The sequence below is a fragment of the Aricia agestis genome, chromosome 4, assembly GCF_905147365.1.
Source record: "Aricia agestis chromosome 4, ilAriAges1.1, whole genome shotgun sequence".
Lineage (NCBI taxonomy): Eukaryota > Metazoa > Arthropoda > Insecta > Lepidoptera > Lycaenidae > Aricia > Aricia agestis.
In genome coordinates, this window is record NC_056409.1 from 45785 (window position 1) to 58207 (window position 12423).

At 42.5% G+C, this 12423-nt stretch overlaps 1 protein-coding gene across 2 annotated transcripts in view; it reads right to left on the bottom strand.

Moving 5' to 3' along the window:
* LOC121725913 (apoptosis-inducing factor 1, mitochondrial) overlaps positions 1–12423 on the bottom strand; it is a 48688-nt gene that overhangs the window by 27245 nt on the left and 9020 nt on the right. For both annotated transcript variants that reach the window (XM_042113089.1, XM_042113088.1), the window contains 4 exons: positions 6902–7078; positions 6757–6820; positions 6100–6594; positions 496–1184 (listed from right to left, as the gene is read on the bottom strand). In XM_042113089.1, coding sequence (XP_041969023.1) covers positions 496–1184; positions 6100–6594; positions 6757–6820; positions 6902–7078 — 1425 coding nt within the window. The remainder of the gene's footprint in view (positions 1–495; positions 1185–6099; positions 6595–6756; positions 6821–6901; positions 7079–12423) is intronic.

Consider the following 12423-nt stretch of genomic DNA (forward strand, 5'->3'; position numbering starts at 1 on the left):
ATGGGTACAATATCTTTCGAGAAACAAAATTTTTCTCTGTAGTTGGCAACATTAGTAAAAAATTTGAATAAAGCAGTTACCGATTTATTAAACTTCCATGGGCATTAAGATTGCAATCGGAAAATGTTGTTAGAAAATTATTATTGGTGCTGTATAAAAAATTAAAAATCGTGGATTTGATGAAATTATAAAAATTGACACTTTTATTAACGGCACCACCGGAAAGCTCTTCAAAAAATAATAAATTTTAATAATAAGTGGCTTTTGATTGTGCATATTTCGGCCATTTATCGTGCATACTTGCATGCATATATTTCGGCACTTTGATCGTGCATATAATCCGATGTCTAATAATATGCTACTATGTAAATCACATTCAACTCAATTCATCATCAGTCCATTCAATACCATTACACAATGCATCATCACAGTATGATCCTGTCATTGGAACCTTTGTCTATTATTATATTTAGAAAACGGGCGCATACGGCATACCTCGTAGCCGAGGCGCGGGCCGACGTCGCTCCAGTACATGGGCAGGTGGTCGTAGACGCGCGCGGCGCCCAGCATGTTCTCGCCGGCGCGGCGGCCCGACAGCACGGCGTGGTCGTGGTGCTCGCCGCGCCGCCGCCCCAGCGCCGCCGACCACACGCTCGCCGCGTCGCCCGCCGCCCACACGCCCGCACGCGCCTGCAGCTCCGCGTTCACCAGCACTGCGCCCTCGTGCAGCTCCAGCCCCGACGCCGCCGCCAGCTCCGCCGCCGGCTCCGCGCCCGCGCACTCCACCACCACGTCCGCCAGCGCCGCGCCACCGCCCGCCAGCGCCACGCGCACGCGCCCCGCCTCCATCGCGCCGCCCGCCACCGCCGCGCACGGCAGCAGCGCCACGCCCGCGTCCATCAGCCGCCGCGCCACTTCCGCGCCCAGGTACGCCGGCAGCGAGCGCTCCAGCGGCGTCGCGCCGCGGTACGCGAGCGTCACGCGCACCCTCTCGCCCAGGCGTTCGGCGAGCGCTGCGGCGAGCTCCACGCCGAGCGGGCCGGCGCCCACGAGCAGCACGTCGCGCGTGTCGGGCCGCTCCAGCAGCTCGGCCAGGCGCGCCGCGTCCGCCACCGTGCGGAGCGCCAGCGATCGCCCCGCCGCCGCCACCGCAGCCAGCTCCGGCACGCGCACGGCTCGGGCCCCTGACCACATATCGCGAGCGTCATTTTTCTGTCAAACACTTGACTTGACTCGGGGAGAAATTCGTATTATGTAACGTATTATTTTTTAAATAACGAGCTTTGAATCCTTATTCTGTACCACCGGTGACACTCAACAATAAACCGCTAAAGAGGGTGACACAGTTTTAATATCTAGGTCATATCGTTGACGAGAACCTCAACGATGATCCCGACATTGAACGTGAGCGTCGAGGGATGGCAGTTCGTTGCAATATGTCAATGCCGCAGATTTTCTAAATGTTCTGTTGGCGTTAAATGTACACTGTTTCGAGCCTATACCCAAACATTTTATACATGCAGCCTGTGGACAAATCATACGCAGCGAGCCATAAACGCGACTCGACGACATGATGCGACTCCCCCGGTACTGCAGCACATCTGGAATGTTCGCAAATTATCCAGGTTTTGGTGCCAGGGAGGGGCAAATTACCCAAGTTCTGGGCCAGGGGGGGCAAATCAGATTTTTCATAAGCTAGGTGTTTATAAAGAATAAAAAATTAATAATTTTTAGTTGTAGAAATATTGTATTGCAAACAAATAGCAAAAATTCGTTTTCTTAATTTTTATAGATAAAAGTACTAGATAATATACTTAGTAGGGACGTCAACATGATCAGATCAGCAGATCAGCCCTCCCCCTGCCCCCTCCCCACCCCCCCACCCCCCCACCCCCCTTGCTTATAAAATATAATAAATATGTTAGTGATGTTAGTAAAAATATTCCCTTAAAACTTAAATTACTCCTTTGACTATCCTTATCCAATGTTATTGGATAGGACAGACAAATCTATCTGCAATGAATGCTGTTGTTGGATTTTCGTAGACGCTGGAAAAGTAAGGATGTTTTTTGCGTATTACCGCTTTAAAAGTCATTATGTTTAAATATAATGTTTATAAAAAAAAACGTCGGTACGCGCAGAGGCAAAGATACCAGAAGCGCTACAGCGCCACGGTACCCCCAGCAGCATTCTGAAAGTATTGTTATACTGGACGCGCAGAGTATAATAACGCGCAGAATATATAACCCAACCCAACCCTCCCCTTATTTTTCCCTCCATATCGTCGTCATCCCTGAGGTCGTCGGTCACAATATGACCCAGATATTTAAACTTTTGTACCCGCTCTAAGGCAACTCCATTCAGATACACTGGAGGAACACGTTCGGGACAATTCTTTCCTGCTCTAAAATATGCAATTCACTCTTTTTAGTTTTAGAATTATATTTAATACCGTGTTCCTCCGCGTCTGACTCACATATGCGCAGGAGTTTCCTCGAGCCACCTATCGAAGGACTCAGCAGCACCATATCATCTGCATAACTAACATTGTTCGTACTAATGCCATCCATGAAGCATCCAACATGACCGTGTGCTGCTGAGTCGCTCAATGAGCTGGTTGACGTATAAATTGAACAGGATTGGAGAACTCAATCCACCTTGTCTCACGCCACATTCCAGTTTGTACTCGTCTGATAGAGTATTGGCCCATCTCACTCGATTGGTCTGATTTGAGTACCAGTACCTTAGAAGAGAAATAGTTTCAGGGGATACACCCGCTCTTTCCAGCTTCTTCCACAGGAGATTATAGTGTACAAGGTCAAATATTTAATTTGAGATTTTATTTATATATTTATTTATTATATTACTTATGTATGCTTTTATATTATTATTAGAAATATTTTGAATAATTTATTTTTAATTCATGAAGCCCTAAGCAGCCGCATCCGCCCGCGATAACAATAGATAAGCTATTGTGTCTCGTTATTCCACGATCGATGGGTTAAATTGCAACACTGTAGCCTTGGGTGGTCTGTTTTGCGCCTGACATTTTGGATCCACAGAATATCAGGGAGAAGGGACTGTGGTTATCCATAGTCGTTTTACCTGAGTGGACTCCATTTCAATGGCTTGAGCACTACGCCTCCTACCTTCTTATAACACTCTTGCTTGCTAAGTTATGATTGAAATGTTTGTTACTTATTACTTTTTCATTTTATTTTTTGTTCATTCTTAGTTAGGCTAGTTACAGTTCATATTATAGACTACTGTTTTGTATTCCCATGTCAACATCATTTTAACTGTTCTGTGTTTTTTTTGTAATGTAGTGTGGTGTAATGCCCTAAGTTCTTGAATAAATGTTTTTTTTATTATTATTATTAAATGCCTTGAACAAGTCCAAATAACAGGCGTATACTGGCGTCTTTCAGTGCTATAGCTGTTTCAGTGGACAGACCTGCCTGAAACCAAACTGCACATCATGCAAATGAATAAATTGTTCAAGAGAACCGTTCAATAGACTATCGAGCACCTTAGCTGTTATAGTGGCGAGTGAGATAGGCCGATAGTTCGATTTGTCGGACGAATCTCCCGTTTTATTTTTAGCTATCGGCACCACTATGGTACGCATTAGAGGATCTGGCAGATATGTGATACAGGCATAAATTAAATAGCATGGTCAGAACTCTTGGCAAATGTACTCCAGCAAATTTAAAATGTTCGATGCTGAGACATGGCAGTGAATAATGTACACTGTGATCCGGTCATAATGGTATCAACATCACTCCCATCACAATGAGTACCCAGGGATGACTTTACAGTAAAATGATTTCTAAATAAATCAAATAAATCATTTTATGATCCTGAATAGCGTCGACGCTCACAGGGAAACTTGATTTGGCATTTAATTTATTTGTATTTTTCCAGAAATCTCTAAAATCTTTTGCCGAATGATTGGTTGCTAGCATGTCCATTTTTAATTGATCTTGTCTATTTTGACACCATTTTAATTTCGACGTAAAAATTTAACGCGTCATCACCATTTCTTCATAATATTATACCACTGGTTGGTTTTCCTGCTAACACCCATTTCTGAAACTTAATTCTAGCTTCCCTATGAGCGCCGCCTACATACTTGTTTCAATCGGCTACACGTTTATTTTTACGCCTTTTAACAGTATAATAGCTCTGTTTAGCTCACGAAGCTAATACGAAGAGGAGCTGGCCTAAGCAACTGTGCACTGTGATTTTCAACTAGGTTCTGACGTCATCATTGTGGGTGGGGCTTAAGTCAGTACACTTTCAGCGTTTGTCTGGTGCACACGTAACGAGACTCCCAATTAATTGGTGTTTTTTGCGTTTTTAACAAGGAAAGGATGAAGTATTGTGTTTTACAATGTCGAAAACACTCAGACGTTCTGATAATATAAATACCATCACATTTCATTTGGAAATAATTTTAAATGTAATTTAAATATAAAAGTTCTAGAACATTTCAGCTTTGAGCGTCAATTATACTACTTGAGACTAGATGGCCAAACCTTTGAAAGATAATATAACAGACGTAAATGCGTATAATTTTGCATAAATTTATTATTATCTTATATCTTTAAACGAGCAATTGCTTGTTGTTTATAGACAGAGTGTTTTTTTTATTGTTATTATATATAACTTCGTTAATTAACGGATTAACGAGTTAATGCCCAGCTCTATATATATATATATAGAGCTGGGCATTAACTCGTTAATCCGTTAATCGTTAATTAACGAAGTTAACATTTTGATTAACGGATTAACTTTTAAGTTACCATTTAAAAATAATAACGGACACGTTAACTTCCGTTAATAAGCAGAACTCCGTTAATCGTTAATCCAATGCCTACTATTTACCGCACGGCACTGCGGCGCGGCGCAAAAAATGGTTCAGACAGTTAGTACTCGTAAGAAATATTTTTCCTGTCGATTTTTACGGAAAATAATTTTTTAATTTCTAAATCCCGTTACATGTAGATTAAATAAAAAAATAAACGCAACAGACATCTGTCAATTTCTCCGGTCAAAGTTAAAGTTAAATAAAGCTAAACTTAGCCTTAACTATAACCATAACTTTAACCTTAACTTTAACCACGCCTCTGGTGCAACCCACCCTGAGTATCACAATGACAGTTTTGTTTACTAATGTTGACGCGCGCTGACATTTGGCCAGTGCAGCCGTAGGTTGTTGTAGGTTGATTAAAAGAAATCATAAACATTTTGAAAACGAGTACTTACCTATCATCTAAATAATACCTAGTAGTTAGTACATACCTAGTGCCTATACTCTAGTCCCTTTCCTACCCTCCCCTATCCTATTACCTCATAAAAGGCCGGCAACGCACCTGCAGCTCTTCTGATGTTGCGACTTGCGAGTGTCCATGGGCGACGAAAGTTGCTTTCCACCATGTAACCCGTTTACTCGTTTGTTCCCTTATTTTATATTAAAAAATCGGCCAAAATGCTAACCCTATTGATTGACCTTATTTTAATATACATTTTTTAAAGTTCTGAGTACGTCCCATAATATTCAAGACAAAATGACATCTAGTGTAAGATAGTTGAACTATGTAGTAACATCAACATCGACCTAAGCTAGTAGCTTTGCTTTTAGCCGATAGATGAAATATTGAGAAGTGGGCGGAGCTTGACACCCCCTCACCCCGCAAATTGTCACGCGTCGTTTCATAAGGAAACTTGATTACAACACCTCCTCTTAGTATTAGCTTCGTGGTTTAGCTGCAATCGACGAAGCATTTACAATATCATTATACAATATCCCCCTTACTAATAAAAACTTCTTACACATATGTTTCAACTTTTAAAGCTTAGGCCAAACCTACGCGACCGACGAGTCTGCGAAGCGGTAGCGTCTTCCGCGCGGCGGACGCTACCCATGTAATCTTATGGCGCTGTGTACACCTGCGCGACCGCGACGCGGGATGTTCCAGCAAAACCGTATGTGAATACTTAGTATTAGTTAGAAAGAGGTTTACTCAGTAAGAAATTTCCCTATCGGACGTAACCTACGATCTACGAAACGATCGAACGTGCAGGACAGAGACTGACCGGTGGCGATGAGGCAGTTGTCGTAGGTAAGAGTGTGCGTGTCGCCGCGCGGCGTCGCCAGCAGCGCCTCGCGCCGCTCCACGTCGAGGCGCAGCGCCCGCCAGCCGCGCGCCACGGCCGCGCCCGCGCCGCCCTCGCGCAGCCGCTCCGGCGACGCGTAGAACGCCGGCGGCTCGTACAGCAGCGGCCGGCGCCGCCCGTTCCACTGGCGAAAGGTGAGAGCGTCGGGGCCGGCGGCGTCGGCGGCGCGCGCCAGCCCTGCCTCGCGCCACACCTCCTTGCTGAGCGGCGGCCGCATGTAGGGCAGCGCGCGCTCCTCCGACACCAGCAGCACCTGCGCCTCGGGCCGCGCGCTGCGGATGGCGCGCATGGCCGCGAACGCCGCGGTGCCGCCGCCCAGCACCAGGAACTGCGCGTGCGCCGGCAGCCCCGCACCGCTGGCCGGCTCCGCCCGCTCCTCCCGCTCCTCCGCGCTCGCGCCGCCCGAACTCGACTCTGTCCGACCCGACGACGATATACCGATTTATAGACGAATAAAATTATGAAACACTTTTAATGCATAGCAGGTTACTAATTTTTGCTGATTTTTATGTCATAGCATGCTACGTGCTATTGTTTTGCTATTTGTAAAAAACAAATAAAATAAAAAATATATACCATTCAGTCGTCCGCCAGAGGGCGCACTCTCATCCGTCGCTAGATATTTCTTGTAGAAATATACCTGAAAAATATTAATTAAGTTTTAAGCGGTCTCAATCGACTTGAAATAACGTACAATAAAGTGATTCACAATGTTTCGTACCCCTCCCCCGAGCGCGGCCGACGCGATGAGGGCGGCGACGGCGGCCCAGCTGCGCGGCGACTTCGGCGGCGGGGGGGGCGAGGGCGAGGGCGGGGGCGGGGGGGCGCAACGCCCGTCGTGTGCGGCGGCCGATTGTTCAACATTTTGAGGTCTTATTTCTTTTGAAGTTATCACAGTCTGCAACATCCATTAGCAAAATAGAATAGAACCAGTTAAACAAGTTTAAATTACAATGTTGTTATTAGATATATATTTAAGGATGCGGTAATTGATTCTTTACATCTTGAGATAGATAGTGAGCTAGAGGGTAAAAATAAAGAATATGATTCAGGGTTTTATCAATATGAACAATTGTACGAAGACATCAAGAGGTCTATCAACAGGAAAATCAGGTCCATGTGTCATAGGGAGAAGTCAACTCCGCAGATGGAGTTGCCTACTTTTAGCGGTAGTTTCCAGCAGTGGACGTCGTTCAAGGACTTATTCACGGAGACTATCCACACCAACGCATCTCTATCAGGCGCACAGAAGATGCAATTTATAAAGGGCAAGCTCCGAGGTGAAGCTGATCGTTTAGTTCAACATCTGCAGATTAGCTCAGACAATTACATCACCTGCTGGGAGATATTAAATAATAGATATAATAATAGGAAACTTATTTTTACGTCGCATATCAATACGTTAATGAACCTTCCAGTGTCGCAGCAAGCATCGTTAGGACATATCAAGAGAATCCACGATACGTCACTGGAGTCATTAAACGCAATTAAAAATTTAGGTGTAGACATAAGTACATGGGATCCTCTACTCGTACATATTTTAAGCCAAAAACTTGACGCCGACACATACAACGAGTATGTATCATCATTAAAGCAACCGAGGGAATTACCTAGTCTAAAGGAATTTCTAGATTTTCTTGAAACAAAATTTACGGCGCTAGAGACTTCACGGAAAAAGCAAGAAAATCCGACGGCGAAGCCTAGTGCAATATACATATAATTTTAATCATAATTCTAATTCAGACAATCGTTTTAATTACAAGAAACCAACATATTTTTCGCAATCGAAAGTATCAAGTAACCGAGTCAATAAACCTGCATATCCGGTAAAAACAGCTTGTTATTTTTGTTCAAACCGCGGACATGGCTTATATTATTGCGCAAAATTTCTAGAACTACCTAGTCATTTGAAGCGAAAATTAATTATTGACAAGAATTTATGCAAAAATTGTCTCTACGATCATGAAGGTAAAGGTTGTTATTCCGAATGACGTTGTCGACAATGCAACGGCAACCATAATTCAATATTGCACGATGCATTTTGTAACAGTTCATTCACGCCGAAAAATGCAGAGTCGAAGATTTCGAAACCGGAGTTTGGTAACACTCATGTGTCCGTGGAGGGCAAGGACCCCCAAATTCTATTGGCAACAGCCATGGTGCGGGTTCAGGCTCGGGATGGCACATATCATAATATCAGGGTATTGTTAGATCAAGGATCAGAGACTACGCTCATATCAGAGAGAGTAGCTCACATTTTAGGTTTACCGCGCAAACATTGCCAGGGAACCATAACTGGTATAGGCGAAAAGGAGAGCAACTGCAAGGGTATTATCAAAATCAAGTGTAGGTCTAATCAAGAAGACTTCTCATTCGAAACGGATTCGTATATCATGAATACTTTAATCAAGAATCTACCCTCCTACAGCTTCCCTAAACCAGATTGGCCCGCATTAGAAAATATTGTTGGATGGAATTTACAAGGCCCGACCGACTCTACCTATGGCACAAAAGACGCGCTTAGGTTGGATTTTGAGCGGTTACGTAAAAAGAAGCTTTAAGTGTAACATCATTGTGCATGATATCAACGACATCAGTCAATTTTGCCAATCGGGAGATATATTCGAGTCATCTTCGATGTCCCTAGCCGACCAACAGGTCGTAGATTTTTATGAGAAGACAACTATTCGTCTGGCGGATAGCAAGTATCAAGTGCGCCTCCCCCTAAAACAAGAAATAGAAAATAAATTAGGCCAATCAAAATCAAAAGCTATTGCACAGTTTAAACAGTTAGAACGTAAATTTAATAGAAGTGTAAATATATCACAAGAATATAAATTATTTATCAAGGAATACAAACAATTAGGACACATGATACACTCGAATAACTCCGCCTCATCAGATTACTACTTACCGCATCATTGTGTTATTCGGAATGAATCAACTACATCTAAATTAAGAGTAGTTTTTAATACTTCTTCGCCTTCTTCGACTGGTTTGAGCCTGAATGATTTGATGGAAAGAGGTCCAAATTTACAGCAAGATCTGCAGAGTCTTCTTATCAAGTGGAGACAATTCATATTTGGTTTTACATCTGATGTGGAGAAAATGTTTAGAGTAGTATGGTTACATCCGGATGACCGAATATATCAAAAAATTATTTGGCGAGATTCATTTTTTGATGAATTAAGCATTTTTCAGCTGACGACAGTGACGTACGGCACCAAGGCCGTGCCGTTTCTGGCGATGATGACTCTCAGACGTTTAGCTCAAGACGAGAGACAGAATTATCAAGACAGTTCTGCTCCAAAAGTGATTGAGTCAGCTTTTTACATGGACGATCTCGTATACGGAAGTCATTCTGTCGAATCAGCAAAGCGTTTGATACAGGACGTTGTAGCGATTTTAAAGTCCGGAGGATTTAATCTACGTAAATGGAAGGCAAATAATCAAGATATAATTCCTACAAGACGTAATAACAGCAGTAATCAGCAATTAAATTATCATTTTAAAAATACTGAGTCATCCAAAACATTGGGCCTTAGTTGGAATCCACAGCAAGATCAATTTACATTCACATCAAAATTAGACTTTAAGACAAAAATTCCTACAAAACGTATTTTACTTTCGAATATTTCAAAATTATTTGATCCATTAGGTTGGCTTTCTCCGATTTCAACTAAAATAAAACTATTATTTCAACAAGTTTGGCAGTTGCAGTTAAAATGGGATGATCCCTTACCGGAAAATATTATTAAGGAATGGGAAAGCATGAAAATAGATTTAGAAAATATAAATAATTTTTACATGCCGAGATGGTTAGGTATAACAGAAAATAATGTCATCGAACTTCACGGCTTTTCCGATGCATCAACAAAATGTTACGCCTGTGTTGTTTATTGCAAGGTAAGCACACACGGCCAGACGTCGGTAACCATGATAGCAGGAAAATCAAGACTGGTACCTGTAAATAATAAACTTACTTTACCTAAACTAGAGTTATGCGGTGCTCTATTACTTATTAAACCATTATCAAAAATCAAGAGTTGCCTGGAAACATATCAAATTAATACTTGCTGCTGGGTCGATTCTATGGTAGTATTAGGATGGATCAATGGTGTACCGGAACGCTGGAAGCCATTTGTAGCCAATAGAGTTAAGCAGATTATCGACGTGGTGCCGTCCAGCAGCTGGAATTACGTCAAGTCAGAGGAAAATCCAGCTGATAGCGCTAATCGCGGTTTGTCAGCATCTCAGTTAAAAGATCATGAAATTTGGTTTAAAGGGCCGACTTGGCTGAAAACTGAAAATTTATCACAATATATTCAAAAAAACATTTGCGATGGATCAAGAAGTGAGAAAAACTAAAAAGGTAGTAGCATCTGTAACTCAAAATCAACAAGAAAATATCATAAAAATAATACTGCATAAATATAGCCCGCTAAGCAATATTGCGAGAATTTTAGTATGGATATATAGATTTATAAGCAAGAAACAAGTTGTAAATAAATACTTAACAATAAGTGAAATAAAGCAAGCAAATATAAAAATTATTAAGCAGTGTCAGCAAGAATATTTTAGCGAAGAAATAGAAGCATTACAGAAAGTAAAAAGCGTAGCATCAAAAAGCAAGATTTGCATGCTCAACCCTATTCTGGATTAGGATCAAGTTTTAAGAGTTGGAGGTCGTTTAAAACATGCAAATATTAACTTAGACATGAAACATCCTATTATCATCCCAAAAAGTAGTCGCTTATCTGAGTTAATAATAGATCAGTGTCATGAACTTAAATTCCACGGTGGCGCTAAGCTCACTTCGGGGTTCATTCGACAGAAGTTCTGGTTGGTAGGAGGACTCAAGGCTACAAAGAAGCGCATTTATCAATGTGTTAAGTGCAGAAAGCACAGTCCCAGCCAGCATTATCAAATCATGGGAGATTTACCGACATCAAGGGTGAATCCGTCGCGGCCATTCTACCATACAGGGGTGGACAACACAGGCCACGTGTTTGTTAAGGCCAACAAGGGCCGAGGTATTTTAACAACAAAGGGCTACGTTGCGGTGTTTGTCTGTATAGTAACAAAGGCCATACATTTGGAGCTGGTTTCGGATTTGACGACGTCAGCATTTTTAGCAGCTTTACGTCGAATGTCAGCCAGGCAAGGAGTGCCGAAAAATATGTACAGCGATCAAGGCACAACTTTCATCGGAGCAAACAAGGTTCTGCAGGAAGAATATCAGCAAATTTTATGTACATACGAAAACACCGAATTTATCAATGAAGTGACGCGCATGGGTATCAAGTGGCATTTTAATGCCCCTCTTGGCCGTCAGCAGGTGGACTGTGGGAAGCTTCGGTTAAGAGGAGTCCACACCGCCCTTTTTTCCATACAAACGTTGTCCCCTGTTTCCTCCCTGGATAATGCTAGTAGAGTTATAATTTTTTTCCTGAATATCTACGGCCACTAATACAATGTCCCTATGTTTTCTTTTTTTTCATAATTTAATTATTAAATAAGATATGAACGTTCAAAAACCCAAAAAAATGGCCAGATTTTCCGCTGTGTTCAAACGTCCAGAAAACAGATTTGGCTAGATTATACAACAAAAAGCAAAACATAGGAACACAGCTCAAGCCTTTTTTTAATCTTTAATGAAAAAAGTACTTAAATCGGTAAAGTTTTGGAGAAGGAATCAGGGGACAACGAATCGTTGATTTTCTGGATTTTCTGCAGTTGTCTCTATCGCGTTCTGCGGTATAGGCTTGGGGTAAGGGAGACAGTTATAGATATTACACGTACTTTTTTTCATTTCTCTAGCCCCTGGTGTATCCTCTTAAGAGTCTAAAATATCACATGAAGCGAGTGATAGGCGAACAACGTCTTACCTTTGAGGAGTACTCGACATTGCTCTCTCAGCTCGAAGCCTGTATCAATCAGAGACCTTTATGTGCTATGACCGAAGATCCTGACGACTTAAACTTTCTAACACCATCACATTTTTTAACTAGCGGTCCTCATCTCGCATTTTTCGACACCGAAACAGACTTAAGTACTCGTTGGCATCATACACAAAAATTATTCGAGGATATCTGGAAGAAATGGCGACAAGAATATCTAACGCAGCTATCATACCGCAGCAAGTGGAGTCTACCGCAAGAGAACATTAAGGAGCAATTTGCCGGCCGGGAGGTGGCCACTGGGCCGCGTCCTGGAGCTACATCCCGGAAGCGACGGTTTTGT